General features: G+C 45.0%; 1 protein-coding gene across 1 annotated transcript in view; it reads left to right on the forward strand.

Annotated features, from left to right (window-relative positions):
• The window catches only part of RIMKLA (ribosomal modification protein rimK like family member A), a 33,761-nt gene continuing 5,797 nt past the window's right edge, over nucleotides 1–27,964 (forward strand). The window contains exons 1-4 of the mRNA XM_043574604.1: nucleotides 1–207; nucleotides 16,607–16,837; nucleotides 20,894–20,980; nucleotides 26,361–26,564. Coding sequence (XP_043430539.1) covers nucleotides 45–207; nucleotides 16,607–16,837; nucleotides 20,894–20,980; nucleotides 26,361–26,564 — 685 coding nt within the window. The 5' untranslated portion in view covers nucleotides 1–44. The remainder of the gene's footprint in view (nucleotides 208–16,606; nucleotides 16,838–20,893; nucleotides 20,981–26,360; nucleotides 26,565–27,964) is intronic.

Consider the following 27,964-nt stretch of genomic DNA (forward strand, 5'->3'; position numbering starts at 1 on the left):
TCGAGGGGGCCCGCGCCGCGCCGGGCGCCGCCGCCCTGGCCGCCATGTGCTCCCAGCTCTGGTTCCTGACGGACCGGCGCATCCGCGAGGACTACCCGCAGGTGCAGATCCTGCGCGCTCTCCGTCAGCGCTGCTCCGAACAGGACGTGCGCTTCCGGGCGGTGCTCATGGACCAGATCGCCGTCACCATCGTCGGCGGCCACCTCGGTGAGCGAGGCGGGCCCCGGGAGGGCGGGGAGGCGCGCCGGGGTCCCCGGGAGCCGGCCGGTGGGCGCGCGCACCCGGGCCTCCCCCAGCCAAGTCTCCTTCGGGCCCCGCAGACCAGCCGCCCTCCCCCGCGAGCCCTCCTAGGGTTGGAGAAAGCCCCTAACCTTGAGAGCTTCCTTTGACCACCACCATCTGCTCCGAGACCAAGATTTGAGAACGGAATTTCACGTACTTAGGGGACTTTGTTTTGGGAGGAACTCGAATTCACCCGAAGCCGTCTGGAGGTCCGAGGAAAATTTGCAAATTCCGCTCGCATCCATACCCTGTCAGTATAGCTTTATGGAAACCCTCACTAAATTTACAAAATTGCCATTAAGATGAATGTTTTTAAAAGTTTTCTAGGAGCGTGTAAGCGTCAGTAATGCACTACATAGAATGTCATTCCCAGACTAGGAACCTACATAGGGGAAGACATTTACGATTGGAGTCACCTCTTGAGTATGTAAGTGGGAGAGTGGACCGTTGCTGGCTTCTCTTTAAACTCATCCTCCTTCCTAAAAGTGTTGAATTCTGATTCCAGAAAAGCCAAGATTTCAGGTACAGACCATTCTGGCCTCAGATTTCTCTATGCTGTGTCCAAGAGGCATTTTTTGGGTAAGACATGGTTATCATCTGTGACCCTGACCTCAAAAGGTTAAGTATGTTTTTAGATATTCTTAATTATCTTTAATACAAGCGGTCTCTGACAGGAATCCGTGGCTTAGGAACCTCCCTCTGGTTTGCAGTTTGAGTCGCTCCAGCCTCCACTCTGGAAGTAATCCAGCTACTTCAGGGGGGTCAGATGTAGGGCTGGGGGTGAGGGGAATAGGGGCCCAGTTCAGGGTGCTTTTTGGACACCATTCATAATATTTCAATCATTCCTGGTTAAATAAGCTCATAATTTGTTACTCTTCTTTAGCAGAGGAAAGGGATTCCAAATTCTGAACAGGATACTTACAGGCATTTTGAATGTGACCTGTGTAGAATGTATCTGTTCTAGATGCTTCATCCATAAATTTATCTAAACCCTTCATAAGTAATATCAGATTATATAGCCTGCTGGAGAAATATACTGTAAACATTAGGTGTCACACATTAATCTAAAGCAATGTGTCATCTATAAGGGGTACTGTCTCTCTATTCCTGATTTGTTAAAACGCTTAACAGTTAATGTAGAGTTAGATTCCTGAATAAGGGTTCTGCAAAGCTGAATTCTTACCACAGCTTTGCTACTAACAAGTATCTTGGCTTTACCTTGGCCAGGTCCCTTTATGTCTTTGAATCTCAGGTTTCTTGTTTATAAAACTAAGTGGTTCTTGCAGCTCTAAAATTCTTAAATGGAACAATCTGTTATATTTTACTGATCTAGATCTAGTATACATTTTTCTACCCCCAAGGTCAGTTTGTTTGCTCTTCATTTTATTTATTTATTTTGCAGCTTGTAAAGATGCCATTTTTGAGATATAGTCGTTGAAATTCCACATCATATTCCTGTTGTAAACCCATCACACATTCTATGAAAGAGTAGGGAAGTGCTGTTTTGTATCTAAAATCCCCTTTTAGGGGTGCCTGGCTAGCTCAGTTGGTAGAGTATGTGGCTCTTGATCTTGGAGTTGTGAATTTGAGCCCTATGTTGGGTGTAGAGATAACTAAAATTTTTTTTAAACATTTTAAAGAATTCATCCCAGAAAAAGAGAAAATTAAATTCTCGGTGCTGCAGAAAGCATTTAAACACTTCTGTTCAGTGTCTTAAAAGTTTATAGGAATTTATGTGTGACTGTATCTCAATCTATTCACAAGCTAGGAGTTACTTCTTCTTATAGTAGAAGAAAATATAGTTATTTGCCTAGTTAAAGGAGAAACTGAAAACAGGTGTTTTTTGAAGCAGTTTTAATCTTTTGCTAATTCAGAGATAGCCACACACAATTTATATAATATAAAACAAACCTATCAGATAACTATTTCCTCCGTCCAAAGGAAGGGTGTGAAGGGTGATCTCGTTTGCTTGTTCAGTGCTGTAGAGATGACTGGAATAGTGTCTTACAATAATAGGCACTCAGTATATATTTTTGAGTGAATAAAGATATGCACTCTATTTCCCAGTTTCTTCTGTAGTCAAACTATAGAAAAGACTTGGTGATTGGCTGAGCCAAGTGTTCTTCTGAAATGAACTCTAGAACTTACTGGCTTTGAAATACAGAAATAGTTACTGATATTAATGCCATTTCCCATTTGAAAATTATTGAGTGAGAGCTGGGGAAGCCTTTGGGATTGTCCATCCTGACCCTTTCGTTTTACAAATGGAGAACCACACACTCAAATATACCCAGTGCCACCCAGCTGGTCAGCAGCAGCGACAGTTAAAGACCTGGTCTGATTTCCAGCTGTGGATACGGAATAAGTCTGTGTTGGGGCATCCACAGCCTGTAGTACCTTTTCCTGTGGATGTGGAATTGAACTGAATTAAATTACATTGAGGCTAGAGCGTGACTTTTCAAAGCGATTTTAAAGTTTAGGAGTTTAATGCACCACCTTTACAAGGTCTTCATTCATACCATTGCTTCCTTCATTCCTTCTTCAGATTAGTGTAGGGGTTGATGCAGGAGTCAGTATGGGCAGGACCTCAGCCAATTACTTCAGTTCTTTCCTGAGCTTCCCCCTGTGGAGGCTAGTGGGACCTTAGATCCAGAGACAGAATTTCAGGTTATATTCAGACAAGAGATGAAAAGTTTAGGATTTAAAGATAGCAGTTATTTTAAACAAGATAATACAAGTAAGCTGAAAATGCCATGCAAATGCAAAGTTTTGTGATGAGTATTTTTTTTTAGTGTTTATTTATTTTTGAGAGAGAGAGAGAGTGTGCACAAGCGGGGGAGGGACAGAGAAAGAGGGAGAGACACAATTCAAAGCAGGCTCTGGGCTCCGACTGTCAGCTCTGAGCCCAATGCAGGGCTCGAACCCATGAACCGTGAGATCGTGACCAGAGCCGGATGCTTAATTGACTGAGCCGCCCAGGTGCCCCTGTGATGAGTATTTTTAGCCAGTGATCTAGCTGCCCCAGCCTACCTTTGGATGGGGTGAGTGGGAATGGCCACTGGGAAGAGTGGAATGACCTTCAGGTGACTGAAGCAATCCTGTAGAAAACACTTTCCCTTCACCTTTCCGTGGGATGTAGCATCTCTGTTCCTTCTTCTTTTTTTTAATTTTTTTTTTCAACGTTTATTTATTTTTGGGACAGAGAGAGACAGAGCATGAACAGGGGAGGGGCAGAGAGAGAGGGAGACACAGAATCGGAAACAGGCTCCAGGCTCCGAGCCATCAGCCCAGAGCCCGATGCGGGGCTCGAACTCACGGACCGCGAGATCGTGACCTGGCTGAAGTCGGACGCCCAACCGACTGCGCCACCCAGGCGCCCCTCTCTGTTCCTTCTTAGAAACCACAAGTTCTTCATTCATTCAACAAATATTTCTTAATTGTTCCTAACCACAGGCTAAGGTGGTGGTGCATGTGTCACCAAAATGCACGTAGTAATAGTCAAAGCAAAATATGTGTAGTGTTTGTTGTGTGCCAGGCAGCTGTTGAGGTTCTTTCTGCAAATTAACTCTCAAAAACGTCAGTAGGGTGTCTGGCACACAGTACTGGCTGGCAGTGAGGACCAGTACTCAGGAATTCCAGTCTCAGCAAATTTGTTTCCTCTCTTCCACTCTGCCCCATGCATCACCTGCACTGACTTCCCTGTGCCCCGTGCACTCGATTCCCTCGGCCCAAGGTGCCCATCTGGTGCAGTTCCCCTCACATGGCACACTTTCTTTCTTTTTTTTTTTTTTAAGTTTATTTATTTATTTTGAGAGAGAGAATACATGTGAGTGAGGGAGGGGCTGGATGAAAGGGAGAAAGAATCCTGAGCAGGCTCCATGCTCAGCATGGAGCCCAGCGTGGGGCTCGATCTCAAAAACCATGAGATCATGATCTGAGCCGACATCAAGAGTCAGATCCTTAACGGACAGAGCCACCCAGGAGCCCCTCATGTGGCAAATTTAGTCCTCCTCCATCCTCAGCTCCCATGATTCACCTCTGTACAGTCTTCCTCCCCTCCCCTCCCCTCCAGCAATCTCTTTCCCATTTGCTGCCAAGTAACATTGTGTATCCTTCTAAAATAGCATCCATCGTATTTTATTGTAATTTATCTATTTACAAAGTTTGTCTTCTCTTTGTCTCCCGAAACGACTGGGGATCCCTCAAATGTATGTTCTGAAGCTGGCCTCCATACATAGTAGGCCTCCAGTTAATGTTTGGATGATTGAGTCAAGGGCATGAGAAGCTAGTTTGAAGCGTATGAGACTTTTACTGTAATTAGGTTCTGTTTGGGAGATCATTTTTGGCCATGTAAATGTTTTTGTGATGAGCCATTCTATGAGGACAGAGCCACCAGTGTAAATTAAGTTCTTTGATCACCCACAGGTCTTTACAATGGCAGTTTATTGTCTCAAAAAACAAGTATAGTCACAAACTCAGGGATAGACATCGAGACCAAAAAGATGCACCTGACCTGGAAATGAGGGTGTGTGGCAGTTTGTCTCTTAGGAGCAGAATGACTCAGCATTCCTTGTCTTCCTTTCAGAGCTGAAACCTTGGTGACCATATGGCAATTTCTAGGTCAGGTTCTTTAAGTTAAGGTGTTCTGGGATATTTTTCTTTGGTTCTTTGTTGTAATCAGCTGAGTAAGATGTAAGTGCTCGAGTGGGAGGAATCCGAACTGAATTTGATGAAGTGGTCGTGTCGCAGCCTTCCAGAAGATGGCAGAGGCCTCACAGAGAAGGGATGGTCTCCCATTGCTGTGCAAGGAGGCCCTAGCAGGCAAGGGTACATACTAACCTGTGCATAGAGGTTGATCTTTGACCTCACGCTCTGCCCAAAGCCTGGGCCTGACACTCTGTAATCTGAATAAGCTACCATACAGGACTAGTGGAAAAGTCTGAGAGTGGATGGAAGCATCTGCCATATACTGTTTCTAAACCGACGTGAGCACTGAATGGATACGCCTTACCGCATGGGTCCACATTTATATCCGTGGGCCAACCTCAAGGACTGAGGATGGACTGGATGTGTACTTTATGATTCTAACGGTAGTTTTTAGGGATACGTCATGAACTGTCTTGGAAGGAATTCTAGAACCAATAGATTGGGGTCCTTAGTAGATCTCAAAGCCTTACTTACAGAGTTCTGAACCACCTATTGCTGTTACCGTAACACTTCCTCCAAATTTGTTAGGATTGCCTGGTGGAAGGGGTAGAGCCATCATCAGAGAGGTCCACGTAATCCCCATCCCTCCACACGTCCTTGTCACTCCCCTTATTAGCAGGGAGTCCAGTGACATCCAGGTATGTCAGTGCTAGTCTCACCCCATTCCACCCTCTTCTCCAGTGCTTAGGTACGCCAACCTTACCCACTTTCCTGAGACACGTTACCTTATCATGGGTTTATATTGTTTTAACACATAACTACAACATGATCTGAAATGTTTAATCTAGTCCCATTTGATCCTTCACTCTTAAAAAGTAACTCAAGCGATGCCTGGGTGGCCTAGTTGGTTGAGCGTCCGACTTTGGCACAGGTCATGACCTCACAGTCCATGGGTTCAAGCCCCACATTGGGCTTTACACTGACAGTGTGAACCTGCTTCACATTCTCTGTCCCCCCCCCTCTGCTCCTCCCCCCTCACGCACTTGCGCACTCTCTCTCTCTCTCAAAAATAAATAAACTTTATTTTTTTTTTAATTTTTTTTCAACGTTTATTTATTTTTGGGACAGAGAGAGACAGAGCATGAACGGGGGAGGGGCAGAGAGAGAGGGAGACACAGAATCGGAAGCAGGCTCCAGGCTCCGAGCCATCAGCCCAGAGCCCGACGCGGGGCTCGAACTCACGGACCGCGAGATCGTGACCTGGCTGAAGTCGGACGCTTAACCGACTGTGCCACCCAGGCGCCCCAAAAATAAATAAACTTTAAAAAAATAAAAGTAATTCAAGAAGACCCCCCCCCCCACCATGAGAAAGTGATAAATTTAAATTAGTTACTTTGCATTGAGGAACCAACAGGAATAATGGAATAACTATATCTGTAACTCTGTTATTAATGCTTTCATATATTTTATGTGCCTTCGTCTTCACAACAGTCCTTCCCATTCACAACTGTTGCCTGCCCAGTCTGTGCCAGGCACTGTGCTAGGTACTGGAGATGTGATGGAGAGTAAGAACAGTCTCCATCCTCATTGTTAGGATTTCGTTCATTCTTTTGGTCAACAAATACCTGTTGACTACCTACTATGTGTAAGGTATCATTCTAGGTACCAGAACAAAACAGGAAGAAATCCCTGCCTTTCCAGGAAATTAGAGTCTAGATGGGAGAGATAGGATACAAACAAGATAAGTAAAATATATAGTATGTTGGTGAAAAGGGCCAAGAAGGAAAAAGCAGGGAAAGGGGATGGCATGTTTCTGGAGGCAGGAGAGGAGATGCAATTTTGGATAGGGTGGAAGGGTGTTCCTCACCTAGGAGATGATGTTCAGCTAAAGACTTGAAGGAGGTGAGGAAACAAGCCATTTAGATATCTGAGATTAGAGTAGTTTAGGCAAGAGGGAGTAGCAAAACAATTAGTATGGCCAGAGCGGAGTGAGCCAAGGAGCAGGCCCTGGGAGAGGAGGTCAGAGAAGTGGAGAGTGAGGGGAGAAGAGCCAATATATTGGGCCTTGTGGGTCATGGAAGGACTTTGTATTTTACTCTGGATGAACTGGGAATCCATTGAAGGGTTTTGAGCAGAGGGGTGACATGACCTGCCTTATGGTCACAGGGTCACTCTGGTCACAGTGTTGAGAACAGACTGATGGTACCAAGGGCAGAAGCAGGGAGATTGCTGAGGTCATTGCTACAATTCGGGTGAGAGATGACGATTGTTGGACTAGAATGATTTCAGGGGAGGAGGTGCAAAGTAACTGGATTTGGGGTAGATTTTGAAGACAGAGTTGTCAGGATTTGCCTACTGGATCAGATGTTGGATGTTCAGTAAAGACTAGTCAAGGAGGACTCCAATGTGTCTGTCCTGAGCAGCTAGAAGAATAAAGTTTGCCATTTACCCACCTGGAAAGGATGTAGGAGTAGGTTTGAGCAGGGGGTGAGGATCAGGACTGAGACCGAGATGCCCATTAGACATCCAAGTGAAAATGTCAAGTAGGCGGTCTGTTATATCAGTTGGGATAAAGGGGAAAGCCCTGGCCCGAAGATATCAAAAATAGAAGCATCTCCACATACCTATCAAGGGAGTGACTTCATAGAAAAGAGAAGAGGTCCAAGGACTGGGCTCTGGGGCACTCCAGTTAGTGGTTGGGGAGATGAGGAACAGCCAGGAAGGAAACCTAAGTACAAGGGATGAAGAAATCCAGGAGAGAGGAATGTCCTGGAAGCAGAGTGGACAAAGTATTTAAAGAAGGAAGACGTGATCAGACTGTGTCAGATTTTGCTGATAGATCAGGTTAGATGAGGAGTGAGAATGGACCATTGGATTTAGCAACATGGAGTTAGCATTAGTGTCCCTGATAAGAGAAGCTTCATGAAATAATGGACAACAATGAATATACACACTGTCTTAGGAGTTTTGTTATAAAGGGAAGGTGAAAAATGAATTAGTAGCCTGCTATGAACTGAACTGTTTCTCCCCCGAATTTTTTTTTTTTTCTCTCTCTCTCTCTCTCTGCCTTCTGATGATACAGCAAGAAGGCAGCTATCTGCAAGCTAGGAACAGGGCCCTCACCAGAACCCAGTCGTGCTGGCACCCTGATGTCAGATTTCCAGTCTCCAGAACTGTGAGAAATATATGTCTGTTGGTTAAGCCCCCCAGTCTGTGGTATTTTGTTGTAATAGCCTAGCTGACTAAGACCTTGCTCAAAGGGGAGATGGGTTTGAAAGTCTTTCCTTAAGACAGAAAAAACAGTGTGTTATATGCTGGTGTGAATGATCCAGTAGAGAGAGAGAAATTGGTGATGCAGGGGAGGTGGATTGCTGGAGCAGTGCTTTGTAAGTGAGAAGGAGGGATTGGGATCTGTTACATATTTCAAGGAATTGGCCTAAGCTGGGAGCAAGGATGCTTCAGCCATTGTAAGAGGGACGATAACCTACATGGCCAAGGTGCCAGTAGATGGATAGATGTGCTTGTGGGAGCTTATAGGGAAGTTCCTTTCTGATTGCTTCAGTTTCTCTCATTGAAATAAGAAGGAAGGAGAAAGTAGCAAGAAGAGAAAGTGAAATCGTTCTTTAGGGTCAGGGAGAGTGAATGGACCAGGGAAATAGGGTGCTTGCCAGGCAGCAGTAAGAATGCCCTTGAGACCAGTCGGCAGGTTTTTGTATTTTTTTCTTCATGTTCCACTGCACAGGAGGGAACACGAAGTAGGCAGAGTTGGATTGGTCTAACCAGGGATGTGGTTCAGCCAAGCAAAAACTAGGTGCAAGATCTGAGGATGTACCGTAGATTTGAAGATACATGCTATGGTGCTTTCCTATGAAATTTAAATAGGTTAAGGCAGGAAGTGAGGGTCTGAAGCGAGGGGCAGTGAAAAATAGGTAGTTTTTCCTACTAAAAAATGGTAGTTCCTAGGGTCAAAGTGGAGTCAAAGTTTGGCTGTAGTTGGGGGTACTAGAGAGAGTAAGCTGGAAAGATAGGAGACGGTGTTTGGAGACTGGAATTATGATTATTGCATCAAGTCTAGAATGTAACCCAGAGTGGTGACTGAGTTGGGGTGGTGGACAGACAGCATCCTTGGAGGAAATGAGGTCAGGAAACAGAGGCATGGGCATCGGAAGAATTCTGCACAAGGGTACTGAAATCAGCATTAGCTGTGGCAGTGTTGAGGGGTCAATGAGTCAGGAGCTAAAGCTTCAGAGACAGAGGTGGGTGACTGGGGTCCCTGGATGGCCTGTACAAGTGGAGTGCTGTGCAGTCTGATGAGAGCTGAGCTGGGAGTTTTAGGGGAGAGAGAGGAGGAAGGTGTGGAAGCCACAACAAGGAGCGCATCGCTCCCACTGGCAGGTTCGGGAATCCCAGGTGCCAGGAAGAGAGCACAACCACAACTGGGAAGGACCGTTAGGGAAGCGGGTTAACTGGGGAGAGTCGGGGGTGAGCCACACTCAGGAAAAGAGGGTGAAGGGAACACTCACTATAAAGGTTGAGGATGGGGGATTTGCTGCCCGTTGAGTCCCAGAGGACACTGCGAGGTGGAAAGGGGTGGAAGATGGGAGTAGAAAAGACAATGTCAGAGCCAGGTGGGGATTAGCGTCTAGGGAGATGAGGTGGCCTCGGAGACTGGAGTCTTGGGTGACTGATGTGAAAGGGATAAAGGGCTTGAGGAGATTTGTCTTTGTGGTTGCAAGGAGGCTCATTATGGTGAGGTAGGGGTGGGGAGGGTTTGGGAGAGGGCAGGTTGGTTTCCTGGGACCCTTCCATTTTACGGATGAGGAAACCGACACCCACAGAGACTTGTGTCTTGCCAAGTTGTTGAATGACAACGAGGCATTTTTTTAAGTTTTATATATTTATTTTGAGAGAGAGAACGCGTGCATGCTTGTGCACAAGTGGGGAGGGGCAGAGGGAGAGAGAGAGAATCGCAAGCAGGCTCCACGCTGTCAGCACAGAGCCCAACACGGGGCTTGATCTCACGAACTCCAAGATCATGACCTGAGCCGAAATTAAGAGTTAGGCACTTAACTTAACCTACTGAGCCACCCAGGTGCCCCTAAATGACAAGGAATTGAATCACGTCTCTGACTTGGAGACCAGCACTTTATCTCCATCATAATGGCCTTTCATCTCAAGTTGTCTTAACTTCTTCCAGTGCTTTTGCAAATACATTCACCCTGGGATATCCCTGAACTCAGTGCTTGTAAGATGCCAAACCTTGACCATAGATTTCTTTCTGAGAGGTGAACGTGCCTTTATTAGTTTCACACATTTTTTCTGAGCCCAAAGGCACCATGAGTCAACATCTCCTTTCCGAAACTTTCCTTGATTCTGTCTCAGAGATTATCACTAACCGCTCCCTCCTCATTCACTGTCACTGTGCCCTGACATATATACCTGTTCGACTACTTGTGTTATAATCAGTCACCTCCTGTCCCCACCCACTACCCAAACCAGACTGATAACTCTTCCTAACACCCAGGTACTCTGTACAGAGCATCGACAGCATTAACCACAATTGTGTGTTGTCTTTCTTCTTAAATTCCAGGGATATCATCTGTTTCACCCACACCCCTCTACCCCCGTGCCCAGCCCTTAAGATGGTGCCTGTTCCTTAGCTGTGAGTGGCCCTCCAGTGTCCCTGTTGCCCTCCCATTTGATGGCACTGGGGCCCCACTTCTAACCATCAACACTCGAATCTCTGAGGGCTCTCTCCGATCCCAAGAGGCCACTTGGCCCATACACGCAAGGCAAGCCAGAAGGGCCAGGAAATTAATACCACGTCCCCGGAGCAGCTTTCAACCAAAGACTGAGTTGGTGCACAAAAATTATCAATTGCCAACTCCGTCACCCCTCACGTGGAATAACTGAGGCGTGTGCACTAAACTATTTCTTACTGTTACGCAGCAGGATTAAGCCCTGGTTGCCAAGGCGGTCCCTCACTTAATAACATACCCTCTATTTGCCACATTCCCTTCTCTCCTCTCGCACCCGTGTTTCCTGAAATTACCATCCTAATAATAAACTTTTTGCACTTGTCTCGGGAGCACTTCTGGGGACACCCAAACTAACAGTGGACTCAGCCCAGAGTAGCTGCTAAATAGATAATTGCTGAATGGATGTGTTGAGTGACAGACTGAATGTTTACGTTGTGTCTGTATGTCCCTAAGGAGACTAAGCTCCTCATAGGCAAAGATCACCTGGTTCAGCTTGGTATTCCTGCTTCATAGTGTGTGTGACTCACCCCAACAATTCACTAAAGGTTGAATTGAATTAAATGACCTGAAAATAGCAATTGGTGGAGAACAAAAGCAGCCACTTAATGACTGTGGGTTTTATGAGGTGGAGGTAAGACCTCTTTGGGCCTTGTGACAAAGAACTTTAAAAGGGAAGGAGTGGTGATAGCATCTCCTTAAAAATAAAAATAACTTCCTTCTGAGAAATAACTTCCTTATGGGGGGGGGGGGGGGCGAGTGGAGGCTAGAAACACGCAGGGAAAGCCTGGAACATCATCGAGAGGGGCCAGGTCATGTTTCAAATGACACATCTTCCTTATAACACGATGAGATCATGTGAAGCGCTCCGTGGATCATCCACTTACTTTACTTCTGCTGTCGATTCCATTCTGACAACTTTCAGAGCTTCACTACCAGCCACTGTTACACAATCCTGAGTCTGGGTGGCTCACTCTGTTAAGTATCCGACTCTTGATTTCGGCTCAGGTCGTGATCTTGAGGTTCATCAATTTGAGCCCCACATTGGGCTTTATGCTGACGGTGCGGAGCCTGCTTGGAATCTCCTGCCTCCCTCTCTTTCTGCCCCTCCCCCGCTCTTTCTCAAAAATAAACGTTAAAAAAATATATATATATGTATATGCATATACATATATATATATATTTCACTGTATATGTACATATACATATATATATTTCACTGTATATATATACATATATATGTACACACGAATATACACAAATATATATATGTATATGCATATACATATATATATTTCACTGTATATATATATATACATATACATATATATATACACACATATATATATATACACACATATATATATGTGTGTATATAGGGGTCCCGAAAGCTGCCGTAAGTGAGGTCCTTGCTTGCCATCATCCTATAGTGTCCTGTGATTTTCTTATCTCTGCTGCTTGCTTTGTACATGAAGGTTTTTTTCTAGTGCACTACAAATCAGTTTACTTTTTTTTTTAATGTTTACTTATTTTTGAGAGAGAGAGAGAGAGTCCGAGTGGGGGAGGGTCAGAGAGAGAGGGAGACACAGAATCTGAAACAGGCTTCAGGCTCTGAGCTGTCAGCACAGAGCCTGATGCAGGGCTTAAACTCACAGACCACAAGATTATGCCCTGAGCTGAAGTCGGACGCTTAACTGACTGAGCCACCCAGGCACCCCTAAAACCAGTTTACTTTTGAAGCTTTCTCTCATGAAGCCAAGGATGTGTGCGTCTGTGCGCATAGGGTGGGAGGTAACCCATTATGCATCAGTCAATGTGGAGACTTTTAAAGTCAGATCTGGGCGCCTGTGTGGCTCAGTTGCTTAAGCATCAGACTTCGGCTCGGGTCATGAGCTCGCAGTTCATGGTTTGAGCCCCACGTCAGGCTCTGTGCTGACAGCTCAGAGCCTGGAGCCTGCTTTAGGTTCTGTGTCTCCCTCTCTCTGCCCCTCCCCTGCTCACGCTCTGTCTCTTTCTCAAAAATAAACATTAAAAAAATTTTTAAGAATAAAGTCAGATCTAAGGCAGGGATCCATATGACAAGAAATCTTTTGTTTATTTACTTTTAATTTTTTTTAAAGTAATCTCTATATCCAGTATGGGTCTCAAACTCACAACCTGGAGATCAAGAGCCACACACTCTGCTAACTGAGGCAGCCAGGCGCCCCAAGGAATTTTTCCTTTAAATGAGATAATGGATGTGAAAGTTCTTAGCAAAGTACCTAAAATACAACAGATGCCCACTAAAAATGCTAGCCAGATTCAGATCTGAGTGGCCTCACGTCTGACTATCTGTGCTTCTGTTTCCCTCTATTGATGTGAATGGTTGAGAATGGTTTTTAATATTTAGAGCTCTACTTTCCAAGAATGATTTGCTTCTTTCTAAACCGATTTCTCTGTATTATAAAGTACATGTCTTTGCTGTTGTACATATAAATGCAAAAGTCTAGTTTTGATTAACTTAATTGAACCTGATATATGAGTTAGAAAAAAACAGGCTCGGTTCTTTGGAAAACGTTATCCCATTTTTCTATCCTGTTTTTAATGCAGTAAAATATTTCTGAATGTAAATAACAGACTTCAAAAGGAAATCAGAATGTAATAACCCATGAAAGTAGATTATTCTTTTTAGAAGTAATATGAAGAAAACATTGTTATGGCTTTAAATGGTTGATTTAGATCAGATTGGCTGTTGGCCACTGTACTAACTAGTTTGGGGTCTGATCTTTTTCACTGTCTTACTGACCTGTTTGGGGACAGAATGATATAGTTAAAAAAAAAAGTGGTTTGAGGCTGAACAGTAAATTTCAAGCCCTATGTAGGAGTCTAGGAGAGTCTGAATATTCCAGAAACAGCTCTGCTCCCTTCCTCCTGCCCTGTCACCCAAGTCAAGGTGATGCCCAAAAGCACTGGGGCACTTAGTCACATGAAATCCCTTGTTATTTGTTATTTGAGGGCACGAGCCTCTCATTGCTGAGCGCTTTCCGTCTATCTACAGGCCGCCAAGCAGAGCCCTGCCCTCCCTGATGTCCTGCATCAGCTCTTTATTCCCTTGGCCTGAGGCCTTTGGATTGCAGTGGAAATGTTAAGGACTCTGGGAAAGGTGACACATTTAGGCTGCATCCTGTATTAAGTGTATCAGTTCCTTTCCTGAGAGCAGATATTTGAATGGGGAGAGGGGAAGCCATTTCTGAGTGATTCAAGACCTCAGAGTTCAGCAGCAGGTTTGCCAAGAGCCAGCCTTCAACTCAGGTTGTTCTTGGCCACGGCTGTGTGGAACTGCCGTTCGCAGTGAAGCCACGGGCCAGCAGCAGCCTCTTGTCTACTACTTCTAGAACCGACGATTTCTTTAGGTTTAGACGGCAAAGAGAACAGGAATGACCGGGGCAAGGGAAGATGCCCACAGCAAGAATCGCTGGAGCTGTGGACGTGGGCGGAGGCGGAGCTGGGCGTGCACATGTAATTCCTTAACCTGTCCCACCCCTCTCGGCACAGAGCTGGAAGCAGGCATGGCCAGAGACCACACCTGTCTAACTGCTTGGTAGAGTCTTTTCGGCTACACTTAACCCCCTTCCATTCTTCATTTATTGAAGGCTCCAGTTGGAATGAGCCAGGCCCAAAGATTTACCTTTGGGGAAGAGAGATGAAGTTCTGGTAAGATTTCCTAGGTGTACGTGACTCTGCTTGAGGCCGCGCTGTCTCCGTCCACGTGTGGTTGATATTTCCAGAAACGATTGAATTCTTTTCTTCCCATTTAGAAGCTTCACTGTTCATGTGTGGCCTCGTGTTGGGATTTAAAAGCCAGACGGTTCTGCTGCTTCTCGTTTCTCTAGGTCACTTTTCTGTTGCAAAGCCATTTTCCTCCCCAGCGGGCACGAAGCTGCATAAGTTGTCCTCGCTGGCTTCATCGAATGTGCAGTGATGATGCCAGCGCCTCACGTGTGTATGGCACTATATGGTTTTCAAAGCATTTTTGCTCATATTAGCTCCTCGTGTGATGTCGTTTCAGGCTGTTGCTTTTGCCCTGCGTGTTTACTCCCCATTTTCAGCAACATGAATACTTTTCTTTCTTTCTTCTATCAGTTTTGAAGATGCTATACGGGGTTTGCTCTTTTTTTTTTTCTTCTTCTCCTTGTATGTTATTTTCCCCAATGGCTGTAAGTGGCAAAAGGAAAAAGCCTGTATAAATGATACTGTTTTCTGACGGCAAAGGGAAGATAACCTAAATGCTCTTTATAAATCACCCCTGAGAATTCTGTTCTAGTTCCTCGGGTTCACGCTATCCGCAGAAGTACTAAAAACAATTTATCTCCGTGATTACGCCGACCCCCTTTTGTTGCATTGATGAAACATCTTCTAGAACGCGGGGGAAACTATGCAGGTTAGATCCATGTAGTCGTTTTGTGGTTTTGGTTTCTTTGCTTGTTTACTTTTGTTTTGCTCTGAGTTTTTGTATTGAGATTCTTCATCCCCCCCAGTGGAGAAATAGTGATTTCATGAGCATCTTTTGTGTTCTCCGAATTCTGTGGTTGTATAGCGTGTCACTTATGAAATAGAAGGCACTTGGGTTAAAGCCTATAAGATGGTTCTGACACTGTTTAAATTTTAGATTTAAACACTGTGTTTAGATTTTCTTTAGAGCCTGGTAGAGACTCCTTTAAGGTTCACGAAGGCTGACCAAGTAATTCCCTGAACTCACTCCTCATTGCCCTACCCATCCCATTTCCTGCCTCTGTGGTTCCAAACCTATTTCCCTGGGGCCTCTCAACAATTCAGCAACCATCAAGTGCCTATCATGCACCAGGCACTGTTCTAAGGGCTGGGGATACAGGAGTGAAAAGACAGACAAAATAATGCTCATGGATAGCTCTATCTCTTGGGGCTAGAGAAGACAAACCAAATTATGTCTTCTGCATGAAAGCCCTGCAGATCCATGAAGACTCAACTGCTGATCCTCTTGAGTCTTCACTCCAAGCTGATACTCCCCGTTTGCCCGTGCCCTTATGCTGTGTGGACCAGCTCTCTTCAGATGCATTCTGATTTTGTTTAATATTGAATTGATTTTTAGCAGATTGATATTTTTTTAAGAGTTTTGTTGTTATAAGGAGAATATGCACTTGGAGACATCTTGGAAAATACAGATAAGTAGAAAATAGGAAATTGCCTATAATCCCATTACCCATTGTTAAAATGTTGGTATATTTCCTTCTAGTCTTTTCTAACTTGTATTTATAACTTTGTGTCCTGTTTTTTTTCCACTTAACATTGGCATTTTTGCATTTATTACATTCATAAAAATCATTTAAATGGTTATATAATATTCCAGACATATTTTTATCTTTTTTTTTTAAGTAATCTCTATGCCCAGTGTGGGGCTGGAGCTCACAACCCCAAGATTGAGAGTCACCTGCTCCCCTGACTGAGCCATCCAGGTGCCCCTCCAGATAGACTTTTCAAGGTTAAGTCATAAAAGACTAGTAAGGATTCCTTAAGTGAGCTGCACTGCTTCCTTTTTATTTCGTCTCCAGCCTTGAAAGACACTACACTTTGAGTAATACTAGTGCTCCATCGAAGGAAGATACTGGACTATGTAAATCTCCTGTGGATTCTTCTAACTTGGATTATTCTTGATATGCTGCTTTTCTTTTCTTTCTTTCTTTTTTTGTTTCCTGTTCATTCTTTTGTGTTTCCTCATGATCATGCTCTGCCCATTTGTGTGGAGTGCGGGGTTGACTGTAGCTTTCTTGTTACTACAGGATATCCAAGTGCCATTTTCAAGGCTGTCTCCCTGCTGGGTTGAGCCTTGAGTCTGTCAGAACCAGTTCTTCTGGTGGGACCAGACCGTGGCAAGCATAGAACTCACGCTGGCCCTTCGATTGCAGGTCTTCAGCTGAACCAGAAGGCACTTACCACTTTCCCAGACGTGGTGCTCGTGCGGGTGCCCACACCCTCAGTGCAGTCAGACAGCGACATCACCGTCCTGCGCCACCTGGAGAAGCTGGGCTGCCGCCTGGTCAACCGCCCACAGAGCATTTTAAACTGTGTCAACAAGTTCTGGACTTTCCAAGAGCTGGCTGGACATGGGGTTCCTATGCCAGACACCTTCTCCTATGGTGAGTGTCCTTGGGATTGGAACCTAGCTTTTCACATCACCTGCATCTCTATGTTTTTTTTGCCCAGAAGCGCTCCAGTATCTTGGTTTTCAGTGTGAATCTGTTCCTCTTAGGTGGTTCAACATCTTGAGTTTTTCACATGGCCGCTCCCTCTGTCTGAAATGCCTTCGCTTCTTTCTGTCTGTGATTCACTCATTCTACATGCATCTGGTACGCACTATGTGCCAACCCCCATGCTAGGTACTGGGCTATAGCAGCAAGTGAGACAGAGTCCTGCCCGGAAGGCGTTCCCAGTTCACCAGAGGTGGAGCACGGCAAGTAAACTGGAGGGTCAGGGCAGTGTAACAAGTGCCACGGTAAGAGCCAGGGCAAGGTGGTACGGGACACGCAGGAAGGCTCCACATGCAGTTTAGGAGATGTCGAGGAAGGCTTGCTGAAAGAGAGAATGTCTGAACTAAGCTGAAGTTATCCAGCTAAAGCACTGGGGACAAGGGGGTTCCCTACACAGAGAACAGAATATAGATCAGCCTGGAGGCAAGCGAGAACATGACGGATGGGTGGTACATAACATAACAGATTATGTAGAACATAAAGGTGATGGAATTGAGATTTAAACTAGAACGAGTAGGGGGCGCCTGGATGGCTCAGTTGGTTAGGTGTCTGACTTCGGCTCAGGTCATGATCTCATGGTCCGTGAGTTCAAGCCCCGCGTTGGGCTCTGTGCTGACAGCTCAGAGCCTGGAGCCTGCTTCAGATTCTATGTCTCCCTCTCTCTCTGCCCCTCTCCCGCTCACACTTTGTCCATCTGTCTGTCTGTCTGTCTCTCTCTCAAAAATAAATAAACATTAAAAAAAATAAACGGCATGGGAAGTGGAGTAGGGAGAATCCTAAGACTAATAGGAAGTTACTAGAAGGTGTTAATCAAGGAGGTGGCCCAATCAGACTTTAGTACTTCATACTTTGGCTAAAGTATGAAGAAGGAATCAGACAGGGGCAGAGTAGAGACAAGGTGGCAGTAGGGTTTTTAAACTGTCAAAGTGAAGGGCACCTGGGTGGCTCAGTTGGTTAAGTGTCTGACTTGATCTCAGCTCACATCTTGAGCCCAGGGTCATGAGTTCAAGCCCCACAATGGGCTCCATACTGGATGTGAAGCCTACTTAAAAATCAGTCTGTCTATCTGTCTGTCCATCCATCCGTCCAAGTGAGCAGTGATGATCTAAACTAAGGTAGCCATAGTAAGAATGAAGATATGTGAACAGATTCAGAAATTATGAAAGAGATCAAAATAACAGGCCATGATGACTGGTTGGATGTGAAGAATATTCAGAGGACTCCAGAGTGACTCTGGTTTCTGGTTTGGGCAACCAGATGTGAAAGCAAACATTCACTGCAACTAGAAACACCAGGGAGGAGAAACAGGTTGGTGGGGGGCAGGGGTGGGGTGGTGAGGGGTTATCGGGCAGAGATGATTTCAGTTTGGGACACATTCTTTTTGAGGCGTCTATAGTATGAGCAAGTAAGAATACTCAGTAGGCAGGAGATAAATGGATCTGGAGCTCCTGAGAGAGGTGTAATTTAGGGAAGCGGATTTGGAAACCTTCATTAGGTTAAGTGAAGTCACAAGAATGGATGAGATTGCTTCAGGGAGAACGTATAGAATGAAGAGAGTGCTGAACTCTACATTAAATGGTTAACATTTTATGTATATTTTACCACAATAAAAAATAAAATTTAGTAAGAGAGGGTTCAAGAGGGAACCCTTTAGAAAATGGGTAAAGGAAGAGGAACACATACAGGAGACCAAGCAGGAGCATTTGGAGAGGTGAGGAGGGAAGGGAGAGATGCCAGATGCCAGAGGAAAGAACATTCCAGAAAGGATGAGTGTTGTTTGGTTCTGAAAGGACAGGTGTGTTGGGTAAGTGATGGGGAGAAAAGCCCATCAAGGGTCAAGGATGAGGGAATGAATGAGAAGTGAGAAGATGAAAACCCATCTCAGTAGCTGATGGTAGTTAAGGGATGATACAGGAGCAAGAATGGCGATTTTGTTGAAGATGGGAGAGAACTGGGCATGTTTAAAATGGCGACAGAACTCGGAACGGGGAGGCTGAAGACCCGTCAGAGAGAGCACACTTAATAGCGCAAAAGCTCCGAGGAGGTGAGAGGGAGAGGGGTCTAAAGCACAGGTGCAGGGATGGCCTTGGATAAGAAGGACCCCTCTTTCACTGTTGTATACGGGAAGGAAAAAGCATAGCTAGAGACGAGTTAGATATGTCAAGGGACGTCAGGAAGTTGGGATATCCCTTTTTTTTTTTTTTTAAGGAGATAGAAGTTTATTAAATACACTGCAAGGGAGCGGCGGGCAGGAGAGAGACTGTCTGCGGGAGTTCCTTTCTAATAAAGTGTACTCTTCGTGAGGATGTTCCTGATTACCTACACGGCCTCACCATGGTTTTGTTTTAATCATTAACCCTTTTGTAAACAAGGCAGATCTTATTAGTATGCCAGGGTATTTTGCTTTGCAAAAATTGATGAACTATAATACCACCTGTGGCAGGCAGACTACTGTCCCAGAGAGGCGAATGTATAGAAAATCAAGGACGCTTATGAAACAATTTAGAAAGATTTTAATATACATTATTATTCATATTTTTAAAATTAAGAATTAGCGTATAGTGGAGGTAATTCAAGCTTTTGAGTCATGCCTTAACTGGTGAGACAAATCCCCAGGCTTAGTTTCTTTGGGCATCGGCTTTCTATTGTTGTACCACAAAGTACTAAAAACTTAGCAGCTTAAAATAACACCTGTCTAGGAGCACCTGGTGAGTTGAGCACCCGACTCTTGATTTTGGCTCAGGTCATGATCTCAGGGTTGTGAGATTGGGCCTCACGTGGGGCTCTGCCTTGGGCTTGGAGCCTGCTTGAGATTCTTTGTCTTCCTTTGCCCTGCCCCCTGCTCACGCAGCCTCTCTCTAAAAAAAAAAAAGAGAGAGAGAGGGAGACATCCATTTATTATCTCACAGTTTCTGTAGGTCAGAAGTCAAGCCACAGCATAGCTGGGTTCTTGCTCAGGCCTCACCAGACTGGAATCAAGAGACAGCTGGGCTGTGGTCTCATCTGGGGTCTGGGGTCTTCCAGGCTCACTAGTTGTTGGCATTTAGTTCCTTGCAGTTGTAGGACAGAGGTGTCTACTACTTTATTGCTGGTTATCAGCTGAGGGCTATTCTCAGCTTTTAGAAGCTGACTGCTGTCCCTGTCACATGGCCTTCTTGACAATGGCCAAGGACAATGTGCTCTTTCAAGGCCAGCAGGAGAGTCTCTCTGACTTTTCACCTTTCCTTAAAGGACTCACCTGATTATGTCAGGCCCACCATAAATCCTCCCCCTCTTTATCAACTCAAACTAGACTATTTATTAACCTAGTCACAGGAATATCCCATCATATTCACCGGTCCCTCCCATACCCAAGAGAGGGGATTATACAGGGCGTGTAAACCAGGGTGTGGGAATCTTAGGGCCATTTTAGAGTTCTACCTACCACAGTCATTTTTTTTTTTTAATGTTTATTTTTGAGAGAGAGAGTGGGAGCATGTGCGGGGGAGGGGCAGAAAGAGAGGGAGACACAGAATCTGAGGCAGTCTCCATGTTCTGAGCTGTCAGCACAGAGCCTGATGCGGGGCTTGAACCCACAAACCGCGAGGTCATGACCTGAGCCGAAGTTGGCTGTTTAACCTACTAAGCCCGCCAGGTGCCCCCTGCCACAGCCATTTTAAAGGGAAAGATACCTGCCCTGCCTATGGGATTGTTAGGAGGATTGCATGAACTAAAGCAGGTGCAGCCTTTGCCACACTGAAATACTTGAGGTGCTCCAGTTTCCTTGTGTCTCTACTCCTGCATATAGTATAGGTGCCCCATGCATGTCTGTCAGATGGAATGGGTTCGAATTGCTTTAATCAGGAACATGAGGCCTTGAAAGACATCCTACAGAAGGGGCACTGTGGGGCTGACCGCTCCCGACCATCAGCCTTACCTTCACTGACGTTTACCTTTTCTTGGCAGGTGGGCATGATGACTTTTCCAAAATGATCGATGAGGCTGAGCCCCTGGGCTACCCGGTCGTGGTCAAGAGCACACGAGGACACCGGGGTCAGTGCTGCTCCTCCTGGACTTCCGTTAGGGCCGCACCTCTGCGAGGGCAAGACCCTCATTGGGTGTCGCAGAAGCGCTGGTTTAGAGAAGCGGAGTGTCCCCTCAAGGGGCTCACAGTGTAGTCCTTCCTCTGTCCCCTCCTCTCTGTCCCCACCGTCCTTGCTTGGTCAGACCCTTCTCATCCATCCCCTGGACTCTGACTGGTCTCTCTGACTTCAGCGCCCGTGTGTCCTCTCTTCCTTGGAAGTGATTTCTCTGAAACCTCTGTTCTTGTCACTGCCTTGCTAAAAAGCCCTCCCGAGAGCCCTGTTGCCTGTTAGACAAAGCCCATATTCCGCTCTGTAGCTCTGAAGGCCCTGAAGCTTCAGCCTTCCTTTGTAGCCTTCTCTGGCCCCGTGAGCCCTCATAGTCCACTGCAGACTACTTCTCATTCACCAGCTGGACCGTGCGCTGTCTTCTCTTTCCTTTGCTGGAAATGCCATCTTCCTCTGGCACCTAGGGATGCCACCTGTAAAGGCCAGCCCTGGCTATTGTCTCTTTCCCTTCCACACCCCCAGTCTCCCTGCCTCTCTGCCAGGCAGAATTAACTGCTCATCTTTCATGTTTCCGTAGCACGCTGACCGTGCCTCTAACAGTACTGTGCTTTATGACAGTTACGGGTATATGTGCCTTTTCCCCCTCATTGGCTGTGAGCTGCTCAGGGTTGGGAACTCAGTCCCATGCATCTCTGTCCCAGAGTCCTGCTCCAGCGCTCCGTGCACAGCAGGGACTGGTGCAGCAGGTGAGCAGGTACCCCCTGATGCAACCCAGATGGCATACTTAATTGCTCAGGGCATCTGCAGCGAGTGGAGGCACCATGAACAGACATGTCCTGAGCAGTTCCTGGGATGTAGGGACCGGGCGGTAAAATGAACTGGACGCAGTTACTGCTGTCAGGGAGCTCCAGTGTGTAGAGAGTAGAGTTGGTGGCCTTGCAGGGTGATGGCCGCTGTGGCAGGCTCATCCAGCACCCGCTTGTACCCAACAGAGGGGGACCAGCTCTGCCACAAGCAGGGTGGGCTTTGCTGGCGGGGGAGGAGACTTAGGCTGGAGTGTGCAATTCGAATTGGAGGAAGGAAGTGAAAAAACAGAAGTAGATGTGAGCAAAGCAACTCGTGGGAACCAAGGACACTGTCGAGGAGAAAGAAGAATGAGTTTGGGGGGCAGAGTGGGGCCCTCAGTTTTATTTAGATATGCTACAGTCCTGAAGTTCAACATCCCATTTCTTTTGTGCTAAAATATACAGAATTTAAAATTCAACTAATATTATTAGCCTGCAGACTGCCAGGGACTGTTCTAGCCTCTGGGGATACAGAAAGGAACAAAACAAAAACTCCTGTCCTCAGGGAGCTCATATTGTAGAAAGGTAAGAAAGACAATAAGCAGAAATTAAATAAAATACATCGTATTGTCAAACGTTTCAAAAATTGAGATGTAATTCACATAACAAAGAGTTCACCATTTTTTAAGTGTACAATTTAGTGGATTTTAGTACATTCACTGTTGTGTACGACCATAGCCACTATCTAATTTCAGAACATTTCCATCCCAGAAAAAAACCCTGTATCTATTAGGGGTCAGTTGCAATTGCTCTTCCCCTCGTCCCTGGCAACCACTAATCTACTTGTTGTTTCTATAGATTTGCCTGTTTCGAACATTTCATATCAATGGGATCACACCCTATGTGGTCTTTTGTGTCTGGTTTCTTTGACCTAGCATGATGTTTTCATGGGTCACCCATGTTATAGCATGGAATAGTACTTTGTCCCTCAGTAATACTCTGTTGTATGGATAGACCACATTTTGTTTATCTGTTCACCAGTTGATGGACATTTGAGTTGTTTCCACTTTGTGGCTATTGTATATAATGCTGTGAGAGACATGTGTATAAGTTTCTATGTGAACGTATGCTTTCATTTCTCTTGGGTATCTGCCTAAGCACGGAATTGCTGGGTCAGTATGGTAACTCCATGTTTCACCTTAAAGGAACTGACAAACTGTTTTCCACATTGGTTATGCCATTTTGCATTCCTACCAGCGGTGTATGAGGGTTCTAATTTCTCCACATCCTTCCCAACCCTTGTTTTATTCATTCATTCATGATTAGTTGATTGATTTATTGATTGATTTTTTTGGGGGGAGTAGTAAATAAAACTTTTTGATTGTATATATTAATTTGAAAGCTTGCAGCCTGAAAAGTGAGCAGGTTTAACTCTTAGAATATACATGTATGAATGTCCTCTTTGCCTTGACAAATAAAGAAAATAGCCCCCACACTTCCACCATAAAAGCAAGCCACAAGCCAAAATACATGTTTTTCAAGCATTAGTGATGTAGAGGCCCACTTCATTTATTTTACATGTTTTTTTAAGATATGGATAAACAACATAATATCAGCTTCAGGTATGCAATGTAATGATTCGATATTTGTATATATTGCAAAATGATCGGCACAGTAAGCCCATCACCATACAGAGCTACAGAACTTTTTTCTTATGATGAGAACTTTTAAGATTTACTCTCTTAGCAGCTAGCAAATATGTGATTTGTTTTTACCCTTGTGGTATCTTATCATGGTTTTGCTTTTTATTTCCCTAATGACTAATGATGTTCAACATCTTTTCATGTGCCTGTTGGGCGTGTGTAGATCTTCTTCAGACAACTGTCTGTTCAAATCCTTTGTTCACTTTTCACTTGGACTGTTGGTCTTTTGATTGCCGTGTTAAGAGTTCATGACATACGAACATAATTGGAACAGGTTTTTTCCCTACCCTGTAGCTTTTCGTTTTCACTTTCTTGATAGTGTCCTTGAATGCACAGAAGGTTTTGATTTTGATGGAGTTCAATTTGTTTATTTTTTTTTCCTTGGGTGACTTGTGCTTTTAGATGTCATTTTCTGGTTGCTTAATCCAGGGTCACGCAGATCGACACCTGTGTTTCCTTCTAGGAGTTTAATAGTTTTCACTCTTACAAATGGGTCTTTGATCCATTTTGAGCTAATTATGTATATGGTGTGACAAAGAAGTCCAGCTTCCTTCTTTTGCATGTGGATATCCAATTTCCCCAGTATTACTTGTTGAAGACTATTCTTTCCCCCATTGGATGCTTTTGTAACTCTTGTCAGATATCACCTGACCATTGTGGGCTCTCAGTTCTACTCTATTGATCCCTATATCTTTTTATGCAAGACCACACTGTCTTCATTACTGTAACTTTGTAGTAAGTTTTCAATTTGGAAGTGTCGGTCCTCCAACTTTGTCCTTTTTTTTTACTCAAGATTGTGTTGGATATTTGGGATCCCTTGCATTTCCATATGAATTTTAGGATCAGCTTGTCAACTTCTGCAAAAAAAAGAAGTTGGACTTTTAGTGGGGACTGCATTGAATCTGTAGATCAATTTGAAGAGTGTTACCATCATAACAGTATTAAGTCCGCTGGTCCCTGAACATGGGATGTCTCTCCATTTATTCAGATCTTTAATTTTTCTCAAAAATGTTTTATAGTTTTCAGGGGTACGTCTTCTACTTTTTTGGTTGAGTTTTTTTTTTTTTTTTAACGTTTATTTATTTTTGAGACAGAGAGAGACAGAGCATGAACAGGGGAGGGGCAGAGAGAGAGGGAGACACAGAATCCGAAACAGGCTTCAGGCTCTGAGCTGTCAGCACAGAGCCCGACGCGGGGCTCGAACTCACGGACTGTGAGATCATGACCTGAGCCGAAGTCGGACGCTTAACCTACTGAGCCACCCAGGCACCCCTGGTTGAGTTTATTTCTAAATTGTTTGTTCCTTTTGATGCTATGGAATTGTGTTCTTAATTTAATTTTCAGGTTGTTCCCTGCTAGTGTAACATATAATATCTTAGGGGAAATGGGTTGGGAGTAAACAAATTATAGCAGCTATTAAACTTTAGTATGTGGGAATAAATCTGAAGAAGGCAGTGGGATGGTACAGGCTGTGCCCTTGAGAAAGTTACTAATCTTGTAGACCTTTATTTCCCTCTACTGTAAAACAAAAATAACTATCCTGTTCTAATGGCTTCATAGGGCTAGTATGAAGTGTAAATGAAATAATAAAAAAAACAAAGGGTTTGGTACATGGTAGATGATTAACTAATCTTAGTCCTCTTTCCCACCCCCTCCCCCTTTTTGCTCTGTGCCTAAAAACTAACTGCAGGCTAAGCCCCATACTGGAACCTGCCAGCAACCAAGGAACCAAGTCCCTGTATCTAGCCCCCATTTCTGCTGAAAATCCTACCTAATGTCCAGGGAACCCCCAGTGCCTCTAATTGAATCCCAGCCATCTAGTGTCAGTTGCCAGATCTCCTGGTGCCAAATGTGCAGTGATGGAGACGTGTGTTGGAGGTTACTTCTCAGTCTCCTAAGTCACTAGGGCCTGAGATCCATCATCACTCTTTTTATTAAGATTTCAGAAGGGTCCCAGTCCTTTTAAGGTGGTTACACACCTCCTAGGAAAACCGTGTCTTCTTTTCCCATATTTGCTAACAAGAAGGCTCAGACTGGGTATGCTCATGTCAGATTTGCAGACATCAGAATCTCTTGCTCAGATTTGTTGGCTAGTATGCAGATGGAAAGCAGGTGCCGAATAATTGTAAAAGCGGTGGTGATTCAAGCAGAAAATAAAGAATTGGGAGTCAAGAAGGAATGCTTTCCCTAGACAGCAGGAGTATTGATCATTCCATCTAGGATTGAACAGGTATAGCCAAGTAAGAAACTTCCTATGTTTAAAGGGAGGTGGGAGTCTGTCAGTGGCTTCTTCTTTGAACTCCCATGGCATTTTGCATAGACCTCTTTTAACGCTATATCATGCTGTGTTGTAGTTACCTTTTGCGGGTCTCTCTCCACCTAGACTTGGAATTCCTCTGAAGTGTGTTCAGTTAATTGTGTTCTGTAAGCGTGGATTGGCACCTGCCTTGTGCCTCGAGCCCAGTGTAAGTTTTGGAGATTAAATAAATGGGGTTAGAGATGGACCCTGCCTAATCAGCATCCTGGGGTGATTGGAGATGCTAACTGCTTTTGGAACTGAATTGACTATATCCTTAGGATTCTATGATGGCCTCTTCTCTGTGTCTCTGGAATACATTATTGTTTCATCTTGAAAAAAGAGTTGTTGAGGGAGAGGGACCTGAGTAAAACCAAGAGAAAATAAGGTTCAGTGGCCATTTGATAAGAAGCTCAAGTCTGGTCAGGAAACAGAAGGGGCCAAGGTAAGGCAAGTTTGGGAAGAATTGACAACTGTATGGGCCAGGGAGATGGGAGGGCAAGGACAGGACTCAGAGGCTTCTGTAACTACTCTTGCTCTGTGTCTTTCTTCTTAAAGGAAAAGCTGTTTTTCTTGCAAGAGATAAACATCACCTCTCAGACATCTGCCATCTGATCCGCCATGATGTGCCCTACCTGTTCCAGAAGTATGTGAAGGAGTCACATGGCAAAGACATCCGGGTGGTGGTGGTCGGGGGCCGGGTGATAGGCTCTATGCTCCGCTGCTCCACAGACGGACGGATGCAAAGCAACTGCTCTCTCGGTAAGGTATAAAAGCTCACAGTCAGTGTGTCAGTCGCGGGAGGCCACCGGGATTTTTATTAGAATGTTTGCACCCATTCAGTAAATGTGGATGGATCCCTCCTATCTTGTCAAATGCTCTGCTAGGCGCCAGGATCACAGAGAAGAGTTAGAAACAAGCCCTTGCCACAGCGAGCAGTCCAGGAGAAGAACGGACAGGTGTAAGTGCTGTGATAGAGGTCAGGCCAGGGGTATCAGGACACTGAGGTTGAACCCTATCTGGGAAGTGTTGGGACTCAGTCAGGTTTAGTGTAAGGGGTGACAGGGGGATCCGTGTTTGAGAAAAATCCTGGGTAGGGGAGGGATCGAAGGCATAAGGCAGGAAGCAGGAAGATGAGTTCAGAAGATTTTACAGTAGCTCAGGCAAGAAATAATGAGGGTCTACACTAATGCATGACAGGAGGAGAGTGATTCTGCTTTTACATTGTAATTGAAAATTGTTTTTCTTTTTATTAAAAAAATTTTTTTAACGTTTATTTATTTCTGAGACAGAGAGAGACAGAGCATGAGCAGGGGAGGGGCAGAGAGAGAGGGAGACACACAATCCGAAATGGGCTCCAGGGTCCGAGCTGTCAGCACAGAGCCCGACGCAGGGCTCGAACTCACGGACCATGAGATCATGACCTGAGCCGAAGTCGGACGCTCAACCTACTGAGCCACCCAGGCGCCCCGAAAATTGTGTTTTTCTTATATGTATGATACTATTAGCTGCAGTTTATGTTTGGGTCAAATGCATAACCCCATCCCATGAACCTATTGTTTTTTGTGGGGTTTTTTTCTTAATGTTTTTATTTACTTTTGAGAGAGAGCGAGCGAGCATGTGCAAGTGCTAGCAGGGAAGGGACAGAGAGAGAAGGGGACCGAGGATCTGAAGCAGGTTCCACCTTGACAGCACAGAGCCTGATGCGGGGCTCGAACTCACCAACTGTGATATCGTGACTTGAACCCAAGTCGGGTGCTTAACTGACCGAGCCACCCAGGTGCCCTCCGTGAACCTGTTGTTAATCTTGTTTTCTGTTATGGTGAATGGAGGTGTTCCAGGAGGGATGTAAATTTTTGTCCCCATCAAAGAAAGCTCTCATCACCCTCATTGAATGAATGTGTGTGTTGGTAATATGAAAGAAACAACAACAAAAAACAACTATGGTTATTTCTTAAATGGCCCGGTGAGTGTACCAAGGCTAGTGATTGATAAAGAGGCCGAGACACAGATTCGGTCCTTCATTAATACTGGTTGAGCAGCCACCACGAGCAGACTCTGTGAGTATAGCGATCAGCCGTGGAGCCCCTGGTCTGGAACAGCTTACGGGGCCATGAAGGAGAAGACACGAAAGCACATCATTGCAAGACACTGTGATAAAA

This window comes from Prionailurus bengalensis, chromosome C1 (assembly GCF_016509475.1).
Source record: "Prionailurus bengalensis isolate Pbe53 chromosome C1, Fcat_Pben_1.1_paternal_pri, whole genome shotgun sequence".
NCBI lineage: Eukaryota > Metazoa > Chordata > Mammalia > Carnivora > Felidae > Prionailurus > Prionailurus bengalensis.